The 27,464-nt window shown below is 42.2% G+C and overlaps 2 protein-coding genes across 12 annotated transcripts in view; one reads left to right on the top strand and one right to left on the bottom strand.

The window, feature by feature from the left end:
- Positions 1-4,524, bottom strand: part of LOC143481980 (uncharacterized) — an 18,766-nt gene extending 14,242 nt beyond the window's left edge. For 5 of the 7 annotated variants that reach the window (XM_076980216.1, XM_076980215.1, XM_076980217.1 and 2 more), the window contains exons 1-3: positions 2,419-2,565; positions 1,912-2,118; positions 1,300-1,709 (exon numbers count right to left, since the gene is read on the bottom strand). In XM_076980216.1, the coding sequence (XP_076836331.1) occupies positions 1,300-1,709; positions 1,912-2,118; positions 2,419-2,433 (632 nt within the window). In that variant the 5' untranslated portion in view covers positions 2,434-2,565. Of the gene's footprint in view, positions 1-1,299; positions 1,710-1,911; positions 2,119-2,418; positions 2,566-3,353; positions 3,909-4,362 lie in introns of those variants that run through there. The other 2 variants (XM_076980221.1, XM_076980220.1) reach the window with 2 other exon arrangements.
- On the top strand, positions 3,773-27,464 carry LOC143481982 (myomegalin-like). Of its 5 annotated transcripts, none has more exons than XM_076980224.1 (6): positions 3,778-4,679; positions 14,741-14,844; positions 25,731-25,841; positions 25,933-26,082; positions 26,247-26,417; positions 27,114-27,462. In XM_076980224.1, exons 2-6 carry the CDS (start codon positions 14,812-14,814, stop codon positions 27,285-27,287), a joined length of 639 nt encoding a protein of 212 aa, XP_076836339.1. In that variant the 5' UTR covers positions 3,778-4,679; positions 14,741-14,811; the 3' UTR covers positions 27,288-27,462. The 5 variants fall into 5 exon arrangements, with proteins under 5 accessions (XP_076836337.1, XP_076836341.1, XP_076836340.1 ...); XM_076980223.1 differs by lacking the exon at positions 3,778-4,679 and adding an exon at positions 14,451-14,557 and having other exon boundaries at positions 27,114-27,461; XM_076980222.1 differs by lacking the exon at positions 14,741-14,844 and having other exon boundaries at positions 3,773-4,679; positions 27,114-27,464.

The raw sequence follows: 27,464 nt of genomic DNA, 5'->3' as shown, positions 1-27,464 counted from the left end.
TAAATAGTTTGGCAGGTGGTTCCAATTAAAGGCAAGACTACTTAAGAAGGCTGTCCCACATTATTAAGCAGCCTACATTTTCAGCCAAAATCGTAAAGTAAAAAGAAGAAAAAAGAAAAAGGATGTGTTGGCTGCTGAGAAGCAACAAATTGTGGAGTGTTTAGGTCAAGGCATGACTACAATCAACATTGTCAAGACACTTCATCGTGATCATTGCACAATCAAGAAGTATGTAGCTGATTCAGAGCACACGTGTGTGCGCTGATATGGGAAAATTGAGGACTCTTTCCAACAGGCAGTTACGTCAGGTTAAAAGAGCAGCTGCAAAAATGCCTCGTCATAGCAGCAGACAAGTTTTTGAAGCTGCTGGTGCCTCCAACGTCCCCTGAACACCAAGATGCAGGTCCTTCAGAGGTTTGCAGCTGTGCGTAAGCCATCCTGTCGACCTCCTCTATCCACTGCACACGAGCAGAAACGGCTCCAGTGGGCCAAACAATACCTGAAGACTGACTTCAGAACTGTTTTGTTCACCGATGAGTGCCGTGCAACGCTTGATGGTCCAGATGGATGGAGTGGAGGATGGCTGGTTGATGAACACCCCATGCAAACAAGGCTACGCGCCAACAAGGAGGAGGTGGTGTTTTGGGCTGGAATCATGGGGAGAGAGATTGTCGGCCCCTTTAGGATCCCTGAAGGTGTAAAGATGACCTCCATAATGTATGTGGAGTTTCTCAAACAGCACTTCCTGCCATGGTTCAAGAAGAAGAACCGTGCATTCCACAGCAAGATCATTTTCATGCATGATAATGCACCGTCTCATGCTGCAAAGAACACATTTGCATCTCTGGATGCTATGGGCATAAAAGGGGACAAACTTATGGTGTGGCCCCCATGCTCCCCTGACCTCAACCCCATTGAGAACCTCTGGAGCATCATCAAAATGAGTGTCTATGATGGCGGGAGGCGGTTCACATCTAAGCAACAGCTCTGGGAGGGTATTCTGTCCTCATGCAAAACAACAGAAGCAGATACCATCCAAAACCAGAGAGTTCAGAAGCTCCTTTCCAACAAGGGGTCCTATGTGCAAATGTAACATCACCTACAATAAAGTTTTGTCTTGATAACTGTTTGATTTCAGATTGTAATAACCTGCTAATACTTATAATTTCACAAATGACCATTTTTTGTTCTTTATAAAAATGAAAAGGTTGAAAACTGTTGTGCAAAATAATTTGGGACATGCATTTTGAACACATTTTGAGTGACCCCAACCTCTCCACCCTGGAACACACGACTCACCCGTCAACTACAGCGCAGACCCCAACCTCTCCACCCTGGAATACACGCATCACACTGGTGCTCAAGTCTCGGGTCTCTGCCGCCCCGGGGGTCAGACAGGGTGATCCACTCTGCCCATCGTCTGTAGTCGGTGAGGTCAGGGCTGACTCAGACACACTCCTCCATTCCAGCAGCCGGACGCTGAGCTGGTCCTTCTCCTGTGCAGCTCTCTCAAGCTCTGCTGTCTCCCGTCGTACCGGTGATTCTGAACCAGGGCCACACACAACACCCTCAGGTTTAATCCTGAGGTCTAAGAGAAAGGTCAAAGGTCTCACGGCCGTCTCTAAGGGTGTGTCACTTAGCTGCCTGCGCAGGTCCTGCAGTTCAGCTGTGCGTGCTGACAGAGCCTGATTATGTCTCTCCACACATTCCTACACACACACACACACACACACACACACACACACACACACACACACACACACATTAAGCTCTGTATCTGTGTCCCCATATATATATATATACACACACACACTCGCATACACACCAACACACATACACACACACACACACAAACACGCATACATATACACACAGATATACACACACACATTTACTTAAAAGAAGACTTACTGATGTAGTGTGACTGACTTTCAGAAATCTGTTTGCTCCCTCTCTCTGCCTCAAACACACACACAAACACCCACACAAACACACACATACACACAAACAAACAAACACACACACAGCCCTCAGCCTCTCTCTCCGCTTGGTCAGCGTTATGTTACTTTCTCCTGGCGCCCAGCCCTGCTCCAGGTCCCGCACCATGTTCATATAGTCCTGAGAGAGAGAGAAAGAAAGTAGAGTGTGTGTGTAAAAGAGGGAGAGAGATTTAACTATTGATGTTAATTACAGCTCACTGATAATCTCCTAATTAAATATTCATCAGCTGTTAGGATTTTGTGTTATTTAGATGGCCATATGTGTGTGTGTTTGTCTTTATTACATGGTGGGGGCTGCAACACATGCAACACCCCCAATACTCCACACATATGAGGACAGTGCAGCCTTTAGAATCACTGCATAATTACCCAGAAATCCTCCACACACTATAAAATGGAGACCCTTTTTAAACCTCACCTCAAGCAATGGCATAAATGCTGCTTCCCTTGAAACAAACACAACCAACTTTGCACATGGAGATTCCCCAAGGACATGGGGAAACACAGAGCTGCATTATGACTAGTCAAACACGTAAGTCTGGGTGGGGAACTTGGGTAATGTAGTCCCCAATACAGATACTGGGATTTATATGCACCTGTTTGTGTGTGTGTGTGTGTGTGTGTGTGTGTGTGTGTGTGTGTGTGTGTGTGTGTGTGTGTGTGTGTGTGTGAGAGAGAAAAAGAGTGAGAGAAAGAAACAAAGAAAAAAAGAGAAAGAGTCTGTGCGAGCCTCTCTTGGCACAGATAGCAGTGTTTCGCGCGTTTGTGTGTGTGTGTATGCTCTACGCCAGGGGTCGGCAACCTTTGAGACATGGAGTGCCAACTTTAACATGTCTAGTCAATGAGTGTGCCACTATTTGGAGGGGGTGGCGAGTTTAAGAGTCTTTGACCGGGGGGGGGGGGGGGTGTAAATGGACACAAATTAAGTATTATATCGCGATCGATCGCCAAGTATAAACGTCTCCGCCGCTCGCGCAGGTTGGCGCGAGGTGTGCGGAGTCGCGCGCTACGGTCACTCACGGAAGTATAATCCATTAATATAATAATTTATATTATTTTATATATATATTTGCTGATGTTGGTCCAGCGTGTCGCGTGCCAGTGATTATCCCTCGGCGTGCCAACGGTGGCACGCGTGCCATAGGTTGCCGAGCCCTGCTCTACGCCTTCAAAGGTACAATTCACACACACACACCCTCCATTAGCCACCTGTCCTCACATCCTTCAAAGATCAGGGTTAGGAACAGCAGGGTAACGCAGAGTCTGAGCGCTACACGCCGCGTTTGTCCTCCCCAAACTACAGACCTGGACTACATCTCACACGTCCAAGCGACTCAGGACCGGGTGACCTACCTGTTTCACTCCTTTCGTCTTGAAACCACACACAAGAGTTGGGTCACGTTGCGCCTCAAATACTCGCTCACCAAAATCGAATGAATTGCGTAATAGAACTAATCTATTCACTCCTCATACGTAACAAAGGATTGTGGTTTAGAGTCATATACTGTATGCTGATATATTGTAATATACTGTATGGTATGACCTATCCCTAACGCTGGGCACCAGGGGCTGACTGGCATACATTACTACCGAGGATTTCCCCGGTGGGCCGATGGGTTGTTGGGCCGCCGGCCGCCTATGGTTTAACTCGGCCCGTGGAGGAGCCATTGCCGCGCACTGCGTCCCCGGCCCGTAGTCACGCTGCTGTTTAACGGTGTTATTACCTCCCCCGCTCCAGTCACACTAACCTGCTCAGCGCGGCCGCGGACTGAGCCTGTAAACACATGAACGAGTTGGACCGGGCCGCGGACTGGGCCAGCTGGTGCTGGACTACGAAAACATACAGCAGCTGTGTCACTTATTAATACAAGTAGTCACGAACTGGAAAAGCCTTGTCCATACTAATGCCATATTAATTATATCTCCCTGTTTGTATCCCACGAGTCAAGTGAGACGCCAGTTGCACACTGACACTGCTGAGGGTCTAACTCAGGGTTATTCAACTTTATTTTTCTGCGAGCCAGATTTGGCAGAGAGCTCTGACCTGTGGGCCAGACAATTTTCAGACCTGTACTAATACTGTCATAGTGGATGTAAAATTGAAGCGAACGTAATTTGTTGTTATTATTTATGGGGCGATGGGCCGCGTTACAAATTCATTAAAGGACCTGATCTGAGTAGCCCTGGTCTAACTCATCATGTAATCCCTCCGCGACACGGTTGACACTACTGAAACGTGGAAAAAATAGGTCCGCATTGCCGTAAAGATGGAGCAGTCTAAGCCAGGGTCTAGACCAGGAGTGGCCAACCTGCGGCTCTTTGCCTGGTTTCATGGGTCTCCCCAGCCGGTCCGCGCTCTCACCTGCACTAACGATCTGTGCCGTGGCCCGGTTAGTTCATCAGCTCTGAGGGCGACACACTGCTACACCTTCGTGGTGCGCGGTTTGTTTACAAGCCTAGCGAGCCGCTAATACTTTTAAAACCGGCGTAGTGGAAAACGGGAGACTAGCGGCATGAAGTGTCTGTGCTATTGTGATTGTGCTTTGAGTCTCGTTGGTGAGACGCGGTTCTTCTGTCACACGTTTTGGAATAAACCACATACGAGGTGCAGCAAAGGCACCGCAGATGACTGAGGGAGCTTCAAAACTACTGCCGCTGTCTGTTCTCTTCTTCCTAAAGGTGAGCGCAGGTCAGTGGCGATGTAACGAATGTTGATATCGGAGTTGATCCACTTTTCACCTAGAAAACAACAGTTGCGTAGTGTGCGCCCACCTCCTCCAACCGTGCCAAAGTCCTGAAACATATCACGCCTTATGTTTATATCGAAGTTTGTGTAGGCCCTATGTTTTTAATGTGCTGTTCGCTTAGCTTGAGTTCACCCCGGTATTGTGCGTGAGATGAAAACACCGCTTCCTAGTCAGAACAAGATAATTTCAATAAACAATTTGTGTGTGTGTTCTCAAAATGGCAGGGAAAATGCACATCTAAACAAAAATATGAAGATGAACAGAGGACGTTTTTAACAGAGTAGGCAGCCCTAGCCCAGCACCCGGGGAGCAGTTGGGGTTATGTGCCTTGCTCAAGGGCACGTCAGTCATGGCATCAGGCCTGGGAATCAAAGCCAGACCAGTTCCCTAACCACCAGACCATGACTGCCCCCACATTGTTTGTGTGTGACATTTACAATAAATCTGAGCAGAGGTGTGTGTGTGTGTGTGTGCGTGTGTGAGAGAGGGGGGGGGAAGGGATGGGTGATGTTCAAGCATGTCCATGTGTATGATGTGGCTCTTTGCTGTAGCACAGTAAAAAAGTAGCTCTTGGTCTCTGACGGGTTGGCCACTCCTGGTCTAAATAAACTACGAAACGTAAAGGTGGTGCTGAAAAGCTGAGAGAGAAAAAAAGAAAAGCTGCAGAGGTTACTCACTGAGTGAACAATGTAGGTTTCAGTAGGTTTTCATGCACTGTTTCAGTTGTTTTTCCCCTGTATTTTGTCAGGGTCAAGTTGTTAAGTTTGTTAGTTATTTTGGTATGCCACTATGGCTTTGTAGTCATACTATTGCTGGAGGTAATATTTTCTATATGACAATTAAAGCTGTCATATACACTACGTGCCATGTATAGATTAACATACAGTATATACACACACACACACACACATACATACATACATACATATATATATATAATGTGTGTGTATATACTGTATGTTAATCTATATATATATATATATATATATATATATATATATATATATATATATATATATATATATATATATATATGAAGAGTTTGGTTCCAAAACGCGATAAACGCCGTTTTTTTAAAAAAATGAGTTAGAGCCAGAATCAGAATGGTATGTGACCACTCTTGAAAAGCCAATATTCAATTCTTATCAAAACGCCACATCCGCCGTGTAATACTGCCCTGCTTTCTCTCTTTCCTTCCAAAATGCAACAAACGCCAATCCTGATTTCCCGCAGAACGCCACATCTCCACTCATCCAATCACAGCACACCACCACATATGGAAACATCATAGACGCGACCTGTTGAGCCGCCCGGCATTTCTTGGAGCCTACTTTGTTAAAATATATCTCGTTTTTCACTCTCAAAGTCCGTTAAATGAACGGTTTTGATGGTATAGAGGAGCCTGTTCGTATAGCAGTTATACTATTGTCGTGGAAATTTTCTGGAAATGGATGAGGACTCAGACGTGGTTAAATGATTAATTTATTACAAAAATATAAATATATATAAATAGGACAAAGACAGACACAGACATGAGAGTCTCATTCAAGCATGACAACTCTGAAGACAGGGGGGCAGTCCCCCGCTTATATACAATCTTAAACACAATTCAGCAGTTCTAACAGCAGGTTATCTTTAGCACAGCATGTTCCAAAACATAAGCGTCCAGCAGGCTACTTTGTCTCACATGTGTGTATCTCCTAATATGGACTTCCCTAGAGTTAGCGGAAGCAACTGATGTATCAGTTGAACACAGAGAAAGCTAAATGACCCAAGACTAGTAGTCTAGTGACTACCAGTTAACAGTGTTCTTACCCTCAGCACTCTCCCTGACCTGGGTCACGTATAGCACACATGCATAATATGAACTAAACATGGTTACACTGAATCACACTACTTCATTATTGTAGTCCTTCTGCTTAGTCAGAATGGACAAATACTAAATCATAAAGTTCATAATGATCTCTTATAATAACTAAACATGATCTAATCAATGATGATTAGTCAATAATCAATAATTTCTGTCACACAAAGCAGAAGTCAAAGCTTAAAATTAAAGTACTAAAATCGCAGCATGAATATTAATTACACTCTTGCATGAAGAAAATGAAAGGAAGAAAAAAATTTAAACCCATGCTTATCTTAATGCCTAATTATTGTGCATATTTGTGCATTGTGCATATTTATGTGCATATTTATATATCTATAAAATTGAAATGTGTACCTAAAATGAAGGTTCGCATGCGTCTCTGTCTTCTCAGTGCCATCTCAGCCCCCTTGTGGCAACTCTTAACGACTTATGAGTCCTCTGGAGCAGTCTTAACTTTTCGGGAGAGTAAGAGTGATTCTTATACTTATATAGTTTTGATAACAGGCACTTACACTTAACTCTGTGAGTAGGAGCAAATCTAAGAATTTTTCAGCACTTAAGTCCAAAATTCCACTCTAAGAAGTTTGATAAATACGGACCCAGACCTTTAAGAGAACTACAGCCATTCAGAATGTGGGCCACAGACTCCAACTGCTGGGTGGAGCCATGAAGCAAACAGAAGGGTGAATGGACTGATGGATACCAGAGTGAGAGGTTATATTTAGTTGGTATCAAAATATCAAAATCTCCTCACTGATTTCAGCATTTCTGAATATTGAGTGTGATACTGAATGATCAGCAGATGCCAGGTTAGCCAGCTTCCCCTGAAGCTTCAGACTGGACCAGTATTGTTGCTCTACACGTTAATCCTCCAGCAGTATTTTTCTTGATGTTTTACTTTGCAGCTGGTGGGATGTTTCATTAACTTTAACACAAGCCTCAACAATCACTGATGTATCTTTCACTATTATTTCTGAAACTTCCACATATTCCTGCTCTAGTGTCGTCCATTTTAATTCTGTATTTGTTCTCCTACATAAGTAATTTAGATCTGGCCACACACATACACACACACACACACACACACACACACTGCTAATATCTCAGTCTCTGGATAAGCGCATGTGCCCAGTATAAGTGTACCAAGCTGAATAAACAGTGACCGATCACTCACATGGCCTGAATCCCTCATTCACTGATGTCAGGTCAGTCTTGGAATGTTTCGATATGTATGGAGTGGATACATGATGTGTGCTGGCATGCTTTGGTTAAAAACCCCACTTCTGTGTAGGCAACCAGCTGTCAGATCTGTCCGGTGTTTCCATGTGGTCAAATATGAAATGATACGAACACAAACACATGCTTGTGACTGTGTGTGTGTGTGTGAATCTCAGCCCCGAAATTGTGCAAGGAGCCCAGTGTGAATCATCCAGAAAGCCACTGCTGTCTGGCTGGCAAGGTCAACGAAGCCCAGAAGAACGGCATCCTAGAGCTGAGGCCTGTTACCGCCGAAACGACCCCGGTCAGGGCAGGGGTCACGAGCGTCACTCAAAGTGTTCATGTTTTCAGGAGAGCATAAGACATCCTCCGATCTGGGAGGTCTGACCGCGGCGGCGGTGGTTTGTGTTTGACGTGCGTTTCTCCGCAGGAGATCGAGCGTTGCGAGTGCAACCACCTGATGATCCTGTTCCGTGTTGGTGGCTGCCAGTTCCGGGCGCTGTACACCTACGCCGCCGACACCCAGGAGATCCTGAAGCTGTCCGGCACGGGCCCTCGCGCCGTCACCCGCAAGATGATCGAGAAGCTCTTCAAGTACAGCTCCGACCGCAAGCAGTTCACAGTCATCCCCGCCAGCGTGGACGCCATCACCATCCACAGCCACCTGTGACAGGTGCGGCGGATCGGCTCCTCCAAGAGGAAGTGATGCGTGCCGCTTGCTGGTTTCCGATTGGCTTCTGACCAATGCTTCCTCGCTGGCTAAAGACTCGGCCTCCTGGCTTATTGTATTTGCCCCTCCTCCTGCTCTCTCGTTGGCTACCGAGAAGGTCTGGCTATGTCCTCATTGGCTCACCAGCTGCATGAGCCAGGTGATGGGGTGGATGTGCTCGTTCTGCATGCCTGCTGATGCGAGAAACCCCCGCCCGGCCTCCTCCACCCTGAAATGTGCGGAGCCTGCACTAGAGAGAAATCAGGCTGAGGAACCACGATATCACCAGGCTGCCTCACTTCGCATTCCAGACCTCAAGCTCCGCCCTCGCCAATCTTGTGAACACCAGCACATGTCTGTGTATGTGACACACCTGGCATTGGCTATTGAGGGGGATAGGCCCTGGTTTTGATTGCCTATGACGAATCTGTTTGAGTTGATTTTGTTAAATGGCAGGAATCCCTGCATGTGGCACTTTTTGAGTATGTTGAAAGTGGTGGGTTTGGATCTACTGTAGTATTACTAACACTGGTACTAAAGGTGACACTCCACTACTGAAATTCCCTACACATACATTTACATTTACAACATTTGGCAAATGCCCTTATCCAGAGCGATTTACATTTTTATCTCATTTTTTATACAAGTGAGCAATAGATGGTTAAGGGCCTTGCTCAGGGGCACCTCAGTCATGGCCTCAGGTCTGGGAATCAAACCCACGACCCTCCAGTCACAAGACCAGTTCCCTAACCGCCAGGCCATGACTGACATACATGCACATAAACACTGTGCTATGGTCAAGGAAGTGTATGTGTTGGGTTTGTGTGTGCGTATTGGATTTGTGTGTCTGTCTGTCTGTGTTGGGTTTTTGTGTGTGTGTCTGTTGGGTTTGTGTGCGTGTCTGTGTTGGGTTTGTGTGCGTGTGTGTCTGTGTTGGGTTTGAGTGCGTGTGTGTGCGTTAGGTTTGTGTGCGTGTGTGTGTTGGGTTTGTGTGCGTTGAGTTTGTGTGTGTGTTGGGTTTGTGTGCGTGTGTGTCTGTGTTGGGTTTGTGTGCGTGTGGGTGTGTTGGGTTTGTGTGCGTGTGGGTGTGTTGGGTTTGTGTGCGTTGAGTTTGTGTGTGTGTATGAGTGTGTGTGTTGGGTTTGTGTGCGTGTGTGTCTGTGTTGGGTTTGAGTGCGTGTGTGTGTTGGGTTTGTGTGCGTTGAGTTTGTGTGTGTGTTGGGTTTGTGTGCGTGTGTGTGTGTTGGGTTTGTGTGCGTTGAGTTTGTGTGTGTGTATGAGTGTGTGTGTGTTGGGTTTGTGTGCGTGTGTGTTAGGTTTCTCATAGCTCTCTACATGCTGCTCTTTATTCCACCACTTTAGCAATGCACCATTAGCAGTGCTATGTGCAAAATGATGAACAAACTCTGATTATGGATGCACATGGAAAGGGATTGTGTGTGTGTGTGTGTGTGTGTGTGTGTGTGTGTGTGTGTGTGTGTGCGCGTGGTGGATGTTAACATGGTCACCTGCTGAAGTAAAGGCCCTGTACTGGTTTTTGTGGGATTTAAAAAATAATTTTAAAGCTTTTTATCATGGAACAGGACTGTTTGTTTGTTTATTTGTTTGTTTGTTCATATGGCTACTCACTTTTTTCTTTCACATGTTCACTACTGATTCATTCTCACTCTCACTCACTATTTTTGTGTCTTACATTCAGTATTTGTTCTTTTTAAGGCTGCTGACAGTATTTATGCACTTCTGTCATGTTTCCCACCGGAGAACATGATTGTAATGAATAGAGTGTTAGCATTCAGTTCTGAATGTATGTTCTCTTGGTGTCTGACTGGGGTTATGATAATGTACGGATTGTGAAAACCTTTGCTTTACTTTTTATTTAAATATAATTCTTCCATTTATTTATTTTGAAAAGGAACACTGAACATTTATTATCACTCAAACAAATACTTTCTGTCGTTTGTAGTTTTTTTATTCGTCCAGTATTCTGTTACCTGGCCACCAGTGATGGCTTAGTTACCTTGAAAAAGAAATCCGAGTACTGATTTCTCCTTTAAAAAGTAACTTAGTTATGATACTGATTACTTGATTTTAAAAGTAACTACGTTAGATTGCAAGTTACAACTAGTAGTTACATTCAGCAGCAAAATTAGTTTTTCCCAATACTCACTATCTTGGAAGTGCATTTTTAACAGTAACAATGTATCTCTTGACACCGGGCAGTCATGACCTGGTTTTAGGGAACTCGTCTTGTGGGTTTGATTCCCAGGCCTGAGGCCATGACTGAGGTGCCCTTGAGCAAGGCACCTAACCCCAACTGCTCCCCGGGCACCGGGCTAGGGCTGCCCACCACTCTGGGCACGTGTGATCCACAGCCCCCTAGTAATCACTAGTGTGTGTTTGTGTGTGTGTGTTCTAACTGCACAGATGGGTAAAAAGCGGAGGACAAATTTCGATTGTGGTGACAAATCACAATTGACAAAAATATGGCACATTTTTTACATTTATTTAAACAGTGTTGGGAATGTTACTTTAAAAAAGTTATTAGTTATAGTTACTCACTACTTCAGGGTTGCCAACTCTCACGCATTGAGCGTGAGACACACGCATTTGACTGTCTTCACACGCCACACATTCAATTTCTCATGCTGAAAAAAAAAAAAATCTAGTTTATTTACCTCTGATCCACATCTATGTTTCAATTAGTTACTAGTTCGCTCTGGAGCCAACCACTGGCGATCGATCGAGATATAATCAGTACTGGATATAATACTTAATCTGTGTCTATTTTACACCCCCGGTAACAATTTACGTTCGCTGCTAAACCCTAGCTAACTTTTGATATTTATTGCACATCAAAAGACCAGTGCAGGATAAAATCCTTTAAAATCCGAAATCTTTGTAAAAAAAAAAAAAAAAAAAAAGTTACACTATGTAAAGTGCATTTACATCTATCAAATTAAATTAAATTCTCTCAACCTGAGACAACTGGTTTGTTCACAACAGAAGTAAACTTAACAATAAAACCTCTATTCTTAATTAAGTAAATCAAATACCCAGTCTGGTAGACATTTAGGAGCTTCAAGTATTTTCTTAAATAAGGTTTATGGGTCATTCCAGGATTTTGGTACATTTCCTGTCCCACCACTTAAATTTCAAATGTACATATCCAAAATATCTAAATGACAATTTTTTTAACAAGGTACTTGTTATAAGACAGACTGTAAAATTTGGTGGAAAAATAAGCGCGTTAGATATTATTCAAAAGACCGAATACCTTTGAACCACCTCAAAAAATGGCCGTTTTCTCTTGTCCCACACATTGGGTGACCAACTCCTTTGCCAAATTTAACAATTAAAATAAGCTCTAAATAAATTACTTCCTCTTGTATATTGTTGAAATGCATCTCCTTTACTTATGAAAACAACTTCTTTGGTCTACATTGTATTGCATGTCACAGTTTTTACACTATAAGGAATTTTATCTGGCAGAGAAAGGGTTAAAAATATTTGTGTACTGGCACAAAGGAATTTGCATCACAAGGACATTTCCTGCCCATATGGGAAGAAAAATGGTAAGTGCTCTAACAATTTTCAAGGTTTTTTTCCAAATATGTTTGTCCAAGTTGTGTGTGTCACTCAGTGAATGCAACTCTGTTCCTCATTTTGTAAGACTAATATTGAGTACAGTCAAAATTTACTTTATATACTTACAGAGGTGGGACCAAGTCAGTGTTTTGCAAGTCTCAAGTAAGCCCAAGTCTTTATCCTCAAGTCCCGAGTCAAGTCTCAAGCAAAGACAGTCAACTCAAGTCAAGTCTCGAGTCAAGACAGGCAACCGTCAAGTCAAGTCCCAAGTCTGAAACTTGGAATTTCAAGTCCTTTCGAGTCTTTTTTTTTTTTTACCATTGTTGCAGGTATATTTTAAATGTAAATAATAGACATGTGTTCTTTTTAAAATCTGTATTCTCCTCAAATCTTGATAAAACATGTGCAACTGAAAACACGAAGTATAAATTTTTTTTTAAATTACACCTCTTTATTGCACAGTTCAATTTTTTAAACTTAGCTGCAAAAATATTCATACTTTAAACTACATTTTTCCAGAAATAAATATTCTGTGAAAAAGTCATAAGTAGAACTCCATGTTCAAATAAAAAGTGCTGATATTTTCACAGTACAATACAAAGAACCATAACGGCATTTTCCCCTCTCTTCTCTTATCTGGTTTCTTAGAGAACATGTGTGTCCATGTGTGAGTGACACAAACAAATACAAGAACTGAACATTTAACAGGAATCTGCAACTTTAGACATTTCAGTAAACTATTCGGCATTGCATTTGCAAAAGACCAAACTGGCCAAAAGTCTGTATGTCATTTGTGCACGATGAGGCCGTAGAATGATGTCCCCATAGCTGAAAACTCGCTCCACTTTTGTCAATATATTTTTTTCTCGACGTAGATGTCTTCAAAATCACAATCCATGCTGAGATAGAACTGGATATTATGATGGTGACAGAGAGAGGCTCTCTTACCTGAGTTCAGATACAGAACCCAGGGTTGCCAACCCTCATGCATTGAGCGTGAGACACACGAATTTGACCGTCTTCACACGCTCTCACGCCACAAATCCGATTTCTCACGCCGAAAAAAATCTAGTTTATTTACCTCTGATCCATATCTATGATTCAATGAGTTACTAGTTCGCTCTGGCGCCAACCACTGGCGATCGATCGATCGCAATATAATACTTAATTTGTGTCCATTTTACACCCCGCCCGGTAACAATTTACGTTCGCTGCCCCCCCCATTTGATTGGTTGTGCTGCAGCTCATGCACACACACACGTACAAAGTGTGGAAAAGCAGAGGACCGGTCTGCGTCAGGACGGAAATGAAATTAATGGGGCGCACTTTATAAATATGCGTTTTAAAATTTAGATTTGGGGTAAAAAAAAATCAAGTCTTTGCAAGTAAACAGGTTCAAGTCCAATTCAAGTCCCAAGTTATTGGTGTAAAAGTCCAAGTCAAGTCTAAATCTCTGAATATTTTTTCAAGTCAAGTCAAAAGTCTTAATATTAATGACTCGAGTCTGACTCGAGTCCAAGTCATGTGACTCGAGTCCCCACCTCTGTATACTTATATAATTATATTTGTCCTTGATCTTGTATACATAGCTAAATTTTACAGTGAGCATCTGTTCCTGGGGTAGACCACAACTTAGCCTAAATTTGCAACCCTGTTACTGCATACCAATTTACATCTAATAAAGAAAAAACTGCTTCCATATCTGAGCTTGACGAATCAAACTTTTTGATAACCTGTAGATAATAAATATATGATTTAAAATGATCAAATTGAAGATCAAATTTTCAGAAGTGACCACCCCTGAAATGTACCAAAATCCTGGAATGACCCTTATATCGCCACATTGAAAATGCCAATTTTTTTTTGGCTTGCTCCTGACTCGCCATTTCTGCCTCTTCTCCATTTGTGTCGTGCGTCACTGGTGTTTGGGCGCGTGTGTAAAAACACTGGCTCTGATTGGCTACCATAACGCTGCCTTAGCCAATCGCTTACTGACTTGTTAAGTTAAACAGGTGTTACACCGAGAACTGTGGCCTAAAAGTGGACCTGACCACCCAGGGCCCAAGTAGGGAGAGGGGCCCATGAAAATCCTGATAATAGTTTTTTGTGATGTTTTTATTTTGGTGTTTAATTGGGCCCTCTAATTAATTATTTATTAATTAATATTTCAAATATATGGATAACATCAACTGAGGGAATGAACTTTAGTCTCAACATATTGAACATTCTGGGGCCACCTCTTGGCTGTGCAAAATGGTTTAGTCCGCCCAACAGCTACCGGCAAGTGTAACGTCAGTGAGCCCAGATTGAATGACCTGGGGGCTAGACATCATGCTGCCCAAAAAGCACAAATCAGGTTATCAAAAGAGGAAAGAAAGGAAGAAAAATGCAGAATGAGGGGAGGCAACTGTTGACAGCTTTCCCAAAGGTGAACCGAGTTTGCTTATTATACAAAGTCCAATTAAAGTTAACGTAGTCCACTCAGACAGCTGCTGCTGTTTGTATGCTCACGTGAAGTCGTTAGCTTAGCTAGTTGCCAACAAGGCTGCTTGCGGCTGTAAGTATAAAGACAATTATGAGCCGGCTAACGTTAGTTGTCAACATTAACCAGTTTCAGAACAAACAGTGGTGCTGGTGCAGCAGCAGGAGCAGCCGTGGCCAGTCCTGACGGCTCTTCTGAAGATGAGCCTGAGGTTAGAGATGAACAAAGACAAGGTGAGATCATTGTTCAAGTATTCAAGGGCGAGCTCCCCCCTCCGACCCCCCTTATGTTGGTATTTTGGTTAGAGAGAGAGAGAGCTGCTGGTAGAATTACTGACTAAATGTGAGTTGTTTACCTTAAGTTTAAAGTAGGTTAGCCTTTTGGCTCAGTGCGTGTGCTATAGCACATTGTCTACTAACACAGCAGAGCTGAAAGTGAAACTTAATAAATGATCCTCCTAGCAATATTTCTGCTGTATATATCAACATGTAAATAGCCTACCAATATCACTGTAGTAGGCTCAAGTGCACACTAGCAATGTATTATTTTTGTCTGGTAAAAAGCCTTAGCATTGCAATTCTTTGCTGTGCTTAAAAGCTATCAGTGCTCAATGAATTCATGACGTTACCAAAGCCAATGAATAATCATGTTGATCTCAATATCAATCAAAATTATGATTATGATTTTTGCCATACATTTTTGCCAGAGAGTGATAAGAGTGAGAGAGAGAGAGAGATGTAAGTGGTGAGAACATAGAAATACAATGAGCTATTCCTGTTGGGATATTTTTTCTTGACCCAGATAGGCCCCAACACTGCCCCGATGAACCGATTGGTTTTGACTGAATTACCCAAGCAAAGTCTTAACACCAAAAGTTCTTTTAGATTAATTTATATGGAATATAATTGAATACAATATAGTCAAAGTATACGTGGTACAAACTCTCCAGTGCACTGGTACTAGTTGCCTAGAACTCTACTTAACCCAAGTGGATCTCAGCAGCCTCCAAGCAAAAAGTCCTCGTGCTGGGCGATGTCCTCCCTTTCATACCTCATTTCTAAGTTTCGATATCTGCCCCCACCTTTGCTACTCTTCCTTAGAGCCCCCCCTGCTCTTCACTAGCCGTCCATCTCCTTATCTCAAACTGCTTGTTTTGCAGCTTACACTGAATAGGCCCATTCTATTCTCCTCAAGGCCACTGAGGCCTTCTCACTTCTGCTCTTCCATAGCCTTTCAGGAAAACATTAAGTTTAAACATTAAGTTATTCACTTTTTTCCAACATTCCCCCTTTTAGACCAAAACATTGGTCTAACTCTAGTCTAATACAAAATTTTATCTAGCCCAGTGCACTTCTTAAAAGAAAGACAATCATAAAAATCCCTAAATGTGTATACATTCATAGTGTGACTATGTCAGTTAGTACAATGTCTATGTGTTCTTTTATGTGATTTGTGGGTTCTGGATCCCTCCCCAGTCGTGGGCCAAGACCTTTCAGACTATTTGGAGATGCCCCCCTTCATCTCCCACGGTTTCGTGACTTGACGTTGTCCACGAGACCCAGGTCCCGCCCGGTGGGAGATCACCTCGACCCGTTCTATTAATGTGCCCATGTGTCATGCATATTATTTCTTAAACTAGTGAATTGACTTTCATGTACTGTTGGTTGTGCTCTAATGTGTGGTGCGTCTTCATTCTTCATCAGTCGCAGACGCTGCCAATACCTACAAAGCAAGCATAATTAATCAAAAACAACAAGTTTTTCACACAGAATCGTATCTTCTTTGGATGATAGGTCATCATCATCCGCCGTCACCAGTGGCATGGTATATGGCGGTGGGTTCTTCGTGTCCCCCTTCTCGATCACAACACTGCTCAACCTTTGGGCGAGAGCTCTGATACATGTTATACAACATCCACATTTAACAACAATCGTGGTTAATACCAAGGTTATAATCCTTAACGAAAATGAACGAAAGAACGAAAACTGTGACAAGTAATAACAGTAATTAAAATCTTGAAATATTAAGTATATTACAAAAAGTTCACTACAAAAATAGCTCTGTATTTGCAATTGTTGTGTATTTACATACATGGTGTGGCATCTAAATACTACTATCGGGACAGGGATGCGTGGAGAGATTGTATTCTCCCATGGGGTCGCTCTCATGGAAATCAGCACTAGTGGTAGTGCCTGTACATAGTCCATGTCCCCTTTGCGCATGCTTTAGCCAGTTTGGTCTAGTGCAACCATTTCTGCCAGTTGAGCTGAGGCTGGTTGTGGAATCTCTCCTGATTCCACCTCCTCCCACTCTCCTCCACACGCTTGTACCACAGCGTAAGAGGCCTTCAGTTCGTTACCTTGTCTCCAACAACTCCCATCTGAACAGAGTTCCCATGCTCCTGGTTTAGTAATTCTGACCTTGTGCAGTTCTGGTCTGAGCTGAATGTGTCTTTCTGTGGCGTCAGCACAGTCATGTGATGTCCTATCTTCTGCTACTTCAATGTTATCAGTCAGATTCACTAATTTTGACTCAGTATTGTATGTGATGTGTGGCTGTGTGAATATGGCTTTTATCTTATTCTGTTGTGCTCTTGATAAAGAAAAGGCTTGTGAATTTATGAACGCCATTACTCCGTGATTGGTGCTGATTATTAGTGAATGACACATTACCAAGTGTGTTGTTTTCTCTATTGCTGTGGTGAGTCCTGCCATGTATGCTGTGCATGGTCCTGTTCCTATTACTGGTTGATCCAGCTTTGAACTATGAAAAAATTTTCCTGCTTTCTTCACCCTCCCCCTTTTACTGTAAGAGACAATCATTAACAAAATTGTCTCTTACAGAAACATTGAGGTTAATTGTTTTGGTGTAATCTGGTTCAGCTAATTCAGTTGCGCTATCAAGTGCTTGTTTCAAAGTTATTAAATCCCTCTCTGCCTCAACCGTCCAGTCCAGCTCCACTTTCCCGTTACCCAAACCCTTAGACACTGTTAGTTTCCTAAGACTGTAAGCCAAATCACTATAGTTAGGTATATAGCTACGCCAGTAGCCTGTCAGGCCTAATAAGGACATAATTTCAGATACTGTTGTGGGCTTTGTCAATGACAATATTGACTGTCTCTGATTTATTGGGCTTTTAATTATTTCTCTTTTAACAGCTTGAGTAACTCATCTTTCATTAACTCATCTTCTTCTTGCCTTATGGCTTTCTCCACATCACATACCACTGTTGTGGAATTGATGTCATGCAAGTTGAGGTCTTATAATTTATGAATCATTATTTATTTGATAGCAAGAGAGTTACAAAATATAGAACTATAAATGTTAATTTTGATGTGAAGCTTACACTTCATTTAGTAACTCTGAACTGTCTCTCTCAGTCCAGATTCTTTCTAATCAAAGTGTGTATAGAAAAACTAAGGATGCTGCTTCCCAGGAGCAGTTATCAGTTTCCCTGGGATTCAACCTTGGGTGCATAGAAATGGATAAGCAGTATTATATCCAACTCTGCTACTGCTCAGAAGACTTCAGTCTTGCAGAAAAATATCTTCAATATGGTTACAGTTAGTTACTTATCAGTGCAAGCAGTACGTCACACACAGACTGTGCTATAGTGTCTGCATGGATCTAACATCATTTAAGTATGTGTTCTGACGGTTCAGAGTGTATGGCTAATTTTAACTATTAATGTTATGTATTTATAGTGCTTGAAAAGCACTATATTGTTATTCCTCATACTTCTTATTATTATTCTTCTTCTCCAAATTTTTCAATTATTTCAACCCAAACCGCTTAATGTACACTCTGTTCCAACTGTGTTTCTGGGGTCTCCAATCTGACAGGTGTGCTATCTGTTTTTGGAGTCGATTATAGAGATATCTAATAATTTGATCAATCAGTTTTAAAGTTATGAGCATGTGTTTGTCACTAAACACAGAAAGCTGCCCCATTAGCTCCCATGTTAATTTCTCTCAATCAGAATTGGCTTTTTTACAATTTGCCTCTGTGTTTAACTTGACATAAATCAGACAGTATTGGGTCAAACCACACAAAAATACATCAATCATCAGCAAACAAAACTCTCACACAAACTCTCCGGTTTGGATGGTCCAAATCACACTTAAGGCAAGACTCTACAGGTGAATAGGTTAAAAATTTTATCCAATAGCAATCACCGTGAAACTACATATATACATACTAACTACATAAAGATATACATTTTGAAATTTAATGGATTTGTATTGGAAACCATTGTTTACTTACTCAAAATCTAATCATAGTTATCAGCAGTGATATAGATCATCCCCAACGATAGAAAGACAAACAACAGCAAAACAGAACTATGTAATGACTAATTTTAACTTCAATAGAACGGAAACACAGCGCACACACTGTGCTCAGGATTGCATTTATGTTTCACGCTGGCAGATGTGGTAGATGTGACGGCCTCTGCTTTTGATACTCTGATCATATCAGCTTCATTACATTGACAGTAAGATTGTGCTCTGATCATATCAGCTTCATTACATTGACAGTAAGATTGTGCTTTGCAGCCACAACCTCTCCATACTAGTCAGCATGGCACAATCATATTCACTAAAGGTAGAAATGGCCATACCTGCTGCTGCCTCAACCCTGCATTTACCTGCAATGTGATTGTTGCGGGCTAAAATGTTTGATGTTGCGGGTGTTTTTCAAAAAAATTGCGATGGAAGTTGCGGTGTGTTTTTGCTTTTTTGTGAGTACATTACAATAGGGAGTAAATGTTGTATGGTTTCCTCTATTTAGTAGTCCATTTTAATTATCTATTTACCTATTTATTCAGGGTTGCCAACTTTTCAAGATCGCTTGAAGTGAGATTTGAACCTGGAGTGGGTGGCGGGGTTAGCGAACGTAAGTTGTTACCGGGCGGCCTGTAAAATGGACACAAATTAAGTATTATATCGAGATCGATCATCAGTGCTTGGCGCCAGAGCGAACTAGTAACTCATAGATATGGATCAGAGATAAATAAACTTTATCTCTGACTTTAAACTTTATCTCAGTTTAAAGTAGGGTTGCCACCTAGGTCTGACAAAAAACAAGGACACTGTCATACTGAGCGAATGTAATCTGTTGAGCGGGGTGGGCGGCGAACGTAAGTTGTTTTTTTTTTTTTTTTTTTTTTTTTTTTTTTTTTTTTTTTTTGGCCCACCTCCACCCCCCCATCTTTGGAGGACAACTTTGTTTTTATGTACAGATTTAAATGGCAATTATAACAATTCTGTATAATATATAGTGTAGTGATAACAATATTATAGTGATAACAGTATGCAAAGTGATAATTATTGGGGTTAGGTGGACCAAGAAAAGAGGGGGAGAGAAATAATAAAAAGGGAAAAGACAGAGGTAGGAGAAAAAAGGAGAAGAAAAAGAAAAGAAGAAAAAAAAAAATAATAATAATAATTAAAAGAACGTAAGTTGTTGAGCGCGGCGTGGCGAACGTAAACTTAACGTAAAACGTTACCGGAGGGGTTTAAAATGGACACAGCGAGAAAAAAACAGATTTAAAGTGTGCAGAAACAGTCTGAATCATGGTTTGAACTAACCTAGTTTTTTTTGCCGGGACCGAATATTAAAAAGACGACAAACCGGGACAGTCCCGGGAAAACCGGGAAAGGTGGCAACACTAGTTTAAACTTTTAAACTTTATCTCAGACCCTCGCCGCTTGCGTGCGCTGCAGTGACTTCGCGGGCTACCGTTCTTGATTTGTGTAACCCAGGGCTTCTCAATATGTTCCCAATCCACCTTATATATACCGCGATCGTCCGGGTCTGGCCACAACCCTTCGGATCGCATTTTCTCAAAACACCTTTTAACATCCACCACTGTGTCCGATCTCACTTTCGGCACAGCGCGCTTCTCCATAGTATCAACTAAATAATCCTCCAAACCTTTAATATTATCCATGATGTAACTCCAATTTTTCAAACTACACCCAATTCACTTTTGCTTCAATTCGATTCAGTAAATTTTATCACTTTTTCGTTATACTCACTAGCGCTTTAATACCCCAGAATCAATTCAGTAAACTTTATCATTTTATCGTCGTGTTCGCAAGCGCTTTAATTCGCCAGCGCACACCCCAAGGGCGGACAGACACAAGTTAATATCTCCACACTCCAATCAACTTCAGCTCAACACAGCTCGCGCGAGTTTCACTTCCAGCACTTAAATCAGTGTCACAAACCAAATTATAATTTCATGCATGAAAATAATACAATAATTTTTGTTTTACACTTTAACCTCTTATGAAATGTTTCTCTTGTGCTTGTGTACACAATGATGAACGTCTTTCTTGGGAGCTCATGCAATTTACTCAGGGGTTCAAACGTCCTCGCATAATGGCTCAGGGATTTATGGGCGTGGGTTTATAAGTCCCCCAATGAAGGGCTCACAACTTTTATTATAGCACGTATGCTCAAACAACAATCTATACAGGTCTTTATTCAACATATAACCACACGATACATGGAATTCAAACCAACACTGCAAATTTGCAAACACGCATACACAGATACAGCTGTAATTTCACCAATCACACACGCAATTTTAACAAAACACACTGGGGCCCCAAAACCGGCTGAGCGTGTCCTCCAGGATTTCTCTGAATCTATTATTCTTGGAATCCCAGGCTACCTACTCATTCATTTAACCGTGACCGAGCGCGTCCTCCACCGTTCTTTTTTTTTTTTTAGAACAATAGTTCCCTTTTTTTTCCAGAACGTGGGCTACCTACTCGTCACCTGAGCGCGTCATCCACCGTTCTTTTTTTAGAACCAAAGTTCTTTTTAGAACGTGGGCTACCTGCTCTTTCTCTGGGCACGTCCTCCACCGTTCTCTTTTAGAACCAAGGTTCTTTTTAGAACGTGGGCTGCCTACTTTCTCTGAGCGCGTCCTCCACCGTCCTTTTAAGACCGATGGGCTACCTGCTCTTTAACCGTTTACTGCAGTTACAGGGCGTCCTCCTCCCGACTTTGAGTCGTAGGGCAATCCTCCTGTCTATATATATCGAGTTTGTAACACGTATACAATTATAACACTAAATTTACAGAGAGTATTTCGCCTCGACCATTCAGTGACTGAACTTTAATTTAGCCTATGATACTCAGTCAATAGGAGAGAATGGCTCCTTACCTTTTCAACAGGCCGCGCGGCTTAGTTCAGTCACCTCACGGACGGATTGACCTCCTCTCTCGTCCTAATTGCAGAATTCAACTCCAGTCAAAACCATCCTCTGCTACCATTTGTTGGGATATTTTTTCTTGACCCAGATAGGCCCCAACACTGCCCCGATGAACCAATTGGTTTTGACTGAATTACCCAAGCAAAGTCTTAACACCAAAAGTTCTTTTAGATTAATTTATATGGAATATAATTGAATACAATATAGTCAAAGTATATGTGGTACAAACTCTCTGGTACTAGTTGCCTAGAACTCTACCTAACCCAAGTGGATCTCAGCAGCGTCCAAGCAAAAAGTCCTCGTGCTGGGCGATGTCCTCCCTTTCATACCTCATTTCTAAGTTTCGATATCTGCCCCCACCTTTGCTACTCTTCCTTAGAGCCCCCCCCTGCTCCTCTCTAGCCGTCCATCTCCTTATCTCAAACTGCTTGTTTTGCAGCTTACACTGAATAGGCCCATTCTATTCTCCTCAAGGCCACTGAGGCCTTCTCACTTCTGCTCTTCCATAGCCTTTCAGGAAAACATTAAGTTTAAACATTAAGTTATTCACCTTTAAATTTCTTTTTTCCAACATTCCTCTCCTATGCTTGTAGATGTGTTTGAGAGTAGTGAGGAGGTTGGGCAGAGAGAAAAGGAAGGACCAAGTGAGGGAAATGCAGAGGAGTTGATGTCAGAGGATCCAGGACTGTGGCCAGACAAGCTAACTGCTCAGCAGAGAGAGACTCTAGTTTGCAGACTGGCTAGTGAAAGTGTAGACCTGACCAAAGTGGCACCCAAAGACAAGGACGGCAAAGCATTCCCTGACCATCTTCAATATGTTAAGTCGGCCAGAGGGCGTGAGAAGATTAGGAGGGACTGGTTGATCCACAGTGACAGCACAAAGGCTCTGTTCTGCATCTCATGCCTTCTGTCCTCACATGAGCAGACAAGGCAATCAAAAAGTGCACTGAACAGCAAGGATGGACTTACGTTATCAGACATTAAGTGGCAAAAAATGTATAGAAAGTTCCCAGAACATGAGACACACACTCCCCATAAGCAGTGCTATGTAAAATGGAAAAGCCTTCAGCACTCATTAGTGGTGGCCACAGGAGTAGATGGGCACCTTCAAAAACAGTTCCAGACAGAAACAGAGAAACATACCAAGATCTTAGAGAGGCTTTTGGATGTAACTCTTCATTTGGCTTCAAGAAATCTTGCATTCAGAGGCAAAACCTCAAATTTGGATGATGTCCATAATGGCAGTTTTCTTGGAACTCTTGAGTTGTTGCCCCATTATGATCCCTTCTTACATGAGCACTTAGAAAAAGTAAGACAAAAAACAATAGGTTTCCCACACTACGTGTGTGAACCCTAATAAGAAAGGGTCACGTTTAACTCACTACCTAAGTCCAGACACTCAGAATGAGTTTATTGAGCTCTGTGGCAAAAGAGTGCTCAACACTATCCTGAAAGAAAGAGAAGATGCAATATATTACTCTGTCATATGTGACTCAACACCAGACATATCTCATACAGAACAGAACATGCTATTGGTAAGATATGTACATCACGACAAAGAAGACTGTGGTGTTTGAAAGATAGTTGAGAGGTTTATCGAATTCAAAGATTTTGACAAAAAGACAGGCCAGGAAATTCCCATATTGATTGTAGAAGCGTTGCAGTCCAATGGCACACCTTTACAAGAATGTAGAGGACAAGGATATGATAATGGAGCCAACATGTCTGGGAAGGTGAAAGGAGTACAAGCTCAGATTTTAAAAGTCAATCCACTTGCTACATTCTCCCCCTGTGCTTCTCACACGCTCAATCTGGTTGGTGTCCATGCGGCTGAGTCATGTCCAGAGGTTGCAACATTTTTGGGCTCTGTAAACCGTCTTTATCATTTCTTCAGTGCTAGCCCAGAGCGATGGGCAACCTTGAAAGAAAAGACGGGATGTTCTCTTCATCGTCTCTCTGACACTCGATGGAGTGCCCGCATTGCTGCAGTACGAGTTGTGGCAGCTCACTTGCCCTCCACCCTTGAGGCACTAGAATGTCTTAGCCACCTGCAGTCTGACAAGTGAAGTAAAGTCCGAGGCAAATGGTTTGATCAGTTATTTTAAGACCTTTGGTGCCATCGTCCTTCTTAATGTGTGGGTAAAGATTCTGCGGTGGATTGAAAACCGAAATGTGAGGGTTACACTCACACAGATACAAGCAGGAACCCGGAGTGACAGCTAGAGGGGGGGCGTAGCCCTACGTAAAAGCGTGGCACTTTGGAGAGGCCTTAGAACCAGTATTAATTTTGACAGCAATTTTTTATTTAGTTTTAATCTTAGTCTTTTGACTAAAATGACATTTAGTTTTAGTCATAATTTAGTCATTGGATTTGTTTTTAGTCTTAGTCTAGTTTTAGTCGACTATCATTAGAATTTAGTCGACTAATTATCAAAAGAATTTAGTTGACTAAAATATTAATATGTTTTAATTTAGTTGACTAAAATATATAAAATATTAATGGTGTAATAGTCATTATATACACTTGCACAAAATGAAACATGAAAATGAAAAAACAAATTTCTAAACAACTTTATTGACCTGAACTTATAGTTATTGAGCATAACAATAACAAAACATTGATGACCAGTAGGCCCGCTTTCCCTGAAAACATATGGAGTTTGTTATGAACAATGCATATTACATTCTATATAAAACTGGGTGCCGTAAAAACAACAATGCCATAGCCTGCAGATGTCATTTCATTTGTCGTATTTTTCCCAACATCATCGTCCCACATGGTTTACACACTGTCTTCTTTTTCTCAAAGTCAAAAGAGAAATGTGTCCATATATCGCCTCTTATCTTTCTCCCTGCTGACATTGTCTAGTTAACTTCGAGTTGAATTTCATGAGTGACCACAGTTCACAGGCTGGTATGGTCTTCCAGGGTTCTGTGCGATGTGAAGACGTTAGTACTGATTGGACAGTTATCCGGTTTGTCCCGCTACTACGCTAAAGTAGTTACGGTTGGATCTCTTATAAACGTATCCCTACCTTTCTCAAAAGATAAATCAGATCTGATTGAATGCCGTCGCTGGCCAATATTTTCGTCTAGTTTTTATTTCGTTGATGAAAATGTCCATTAATTCTTTCTCTCCCCCCCCTCTTTTCTTGGTCCACCTAACCCCAATAATTATCACTTTGCATATTGTTATCACTATATTATACAGAATTGTTATAATTGTCATTTGATCTATACATAAAAACAAAGTTGTCCTCCAAAGATGGGGGGGTGGAGGTGGGCCATAAAAAAAAAAAAAAGTCCATTAATTTTGTCATCGTTTTTATCCCTTCGTATAGTTTTTATTTAGTTATCGTCTCATTTTTTCGTCATGAAAAAAAGGATCATTGACAAAAACTATGACGAAAATTATTCGTCAATGAAATTAACACTGCTTAGAACAAGACTGTGGAGCTCTTCAGTACTTCTAACTGTTCAAATTAACTGTACATCTTAAATGTAATAATTTTTTCAAGTTATTGAAAATTGTAATTTATTACACCAATTGCTATTTATTTTTATTATTTTTTAAGTTATTACATAATGTGTTCACACCTCATATTTTTGCAATTTATGCAAAACCACTTCTCTCCTGAGTCAGCTTAAGTGATTTTGGCTGAAATTTTGTGGTTCCCACTGAGTGAGTGTGCTAATGTGTTGCAGCCCCCAACATGTAATAAAGACAAACACACACACACACACACACATATGGCCACCTAAATAACACAAAATCCTAACAGCTGATGAATATTTAATTAGGAGATTATCAGTGAGCTGTAATTAACATCATTAGTTAAATCTCTCTCTCTCTTTTACACACACACGCTCTTCTCTCTTTCTCTCTCTCTCAGGACTACATGAACATGGTGCAGGACCTGGAGCAGGACCAGGCACCAGGAGGAAGTGACATCACGCTGACCAAGCTGAGAGAGAGGCTGAGGGAGAAGGAGAAGGCTCTGGAGGTGCAGTACCTCCTGCCACTCCATCAGTCACCGCTGCCATCCTGTTGAAGCAGCCTCACTAACCTCAGTGTGTGTGTGTGTGTGTGTGTAGAATGCGCTGGATGAGAAGTTTGTGGCTGTGGAGGAGAAGGAGAATGAGAATGAGGTCCACATGCTTCAGCTGAGCGTGAGGGAGAAGGAGAGAGAGGTGGAGCGCCTGAACAACCTGCTTTTACACATTGAGGAGACCATCAATATAAGCGTGTGTGTTTCTGTTTGTGTGGGTGTGTGTGTGTTTGAGGCAGAGAGAGGGAGCAAGAAGATTTTCGAAAGTCAGTTTTTTTTTTTAAAACACAAGCTCTTAACAGTGCACTGAGGAGGGAGAACCAGCTGAAGGTGTGTGTGTGTGTGTGTGTGTGTGTGTAGGAGTGTGTGGAGAGACATAACCAGGCTCTGTCAGCATGCACAGCTGAACTGCAGGACCTGCGCAGGCAGCTAAGTGATGCCCGGAAACCTGTCAGCACGGCAACCGAGGACACACCCTTAGAGACGGCCAAGCTGCGAGCCTCGCTGGCTGAGAAGGATGCCGTCATTAACGTGAGACCTTTGACCTTTCTCTCAGACCTCAGGATTAAACCTGAGGGTGTTGACGGCCGTTACTCCCAACGATAGGGCAGTCATAGCCTGGTGGTCAGGAAACTGGTCTTGTGACCGAAGGGTAGTGGGTTTGATCCCCAGACCTGAGGCCATGACTGAGGTGCCCCTGAGCAAGGCCCTTAACCCTCAATGGCTCCCTTGTATAAAAATGAGATAAAAGTGTGTGTAGGGATTCACGTTTTTCACTTCCGATACCGATTCAGATATCTGAGGCTTCGTATCGGCCGATACCGATCTGATTAAAACAGTGCTGAGTAAAACAGTGCTGAATCGACTTAAAACATTGTTTTTTAAACACAGACATACTGAATTACAAGTTTATTGAAAACTCTGCACCAGTACAGCACACTTAAACACACATAAAACATGGACACCCACCACCCATCCCATTACTGTAGCAACCACAGGGACTGGCCCGACTGCTAGCCAACGATGCTCCCCAGACGCTAGCGGTCCATGCCGTAAAGATAAGAGGCTACCGCTCTCTAATGTTAACTGGGAAATCAGTACTGGGTCAGGATTCAGTCCTGGGATGGTCACAGTCACACCCCATGACCTCTGACATTTGATAAGGTAGCAGTCTGGGGCACTGGAATGCCAAAGGAATTTGAAACGTGAACTGTTGTCTATTTTCAGGAGAAAGTTGATGACGTTCAGAGCGAGGCTGCGGAAGGGAGAGGCGCCCACAGCCAGGACAAGCTGAAGGGGGAGGAGACAGAAACAGATGAGGAAGGGAAGCGTGGGGAGTACAGCATCGCATACCTAATCTTAACTTGTGTGCTGAGAGTGCTTTTGGCCAGTCTTAATTAATAAAACCCTAAAAATGTGTTCAAAATGCATGTTCCAAATTATTATTATGCACAACAGTTTTCAACCTTTGCATTTTTATAAAGAACAAAAAAAATGGTCATTTGTGAATTTATGTGAAGGTAATGTATATAATGAATTTGTGAAGGTAATGTATAGCTATTGATATTTAAAAACTAG

This window comes from Brachyhypopomus gauderio, chromosome 18 (genome assembly GCF_052324685.1).
Source record: "Brachyhypopomus gauderio isolate BG-103 chromosome 18, BGAUD_0.2, whole genome shotgun sequence".
NCBI classification, from domain to species: domain Eukaryota; kingdom Metazoa; phylum Chordata; class Actinopteri; order Gymnotiformes; family Hypopomidae; genus Brachyhypopomus; species Brachyhypopomus gauderio.
The sequence above is the reverse complement of the archived record's forward strand: the minus strand, read 5'-3'. Positions and strand labels throughout refer to the sequence as shown.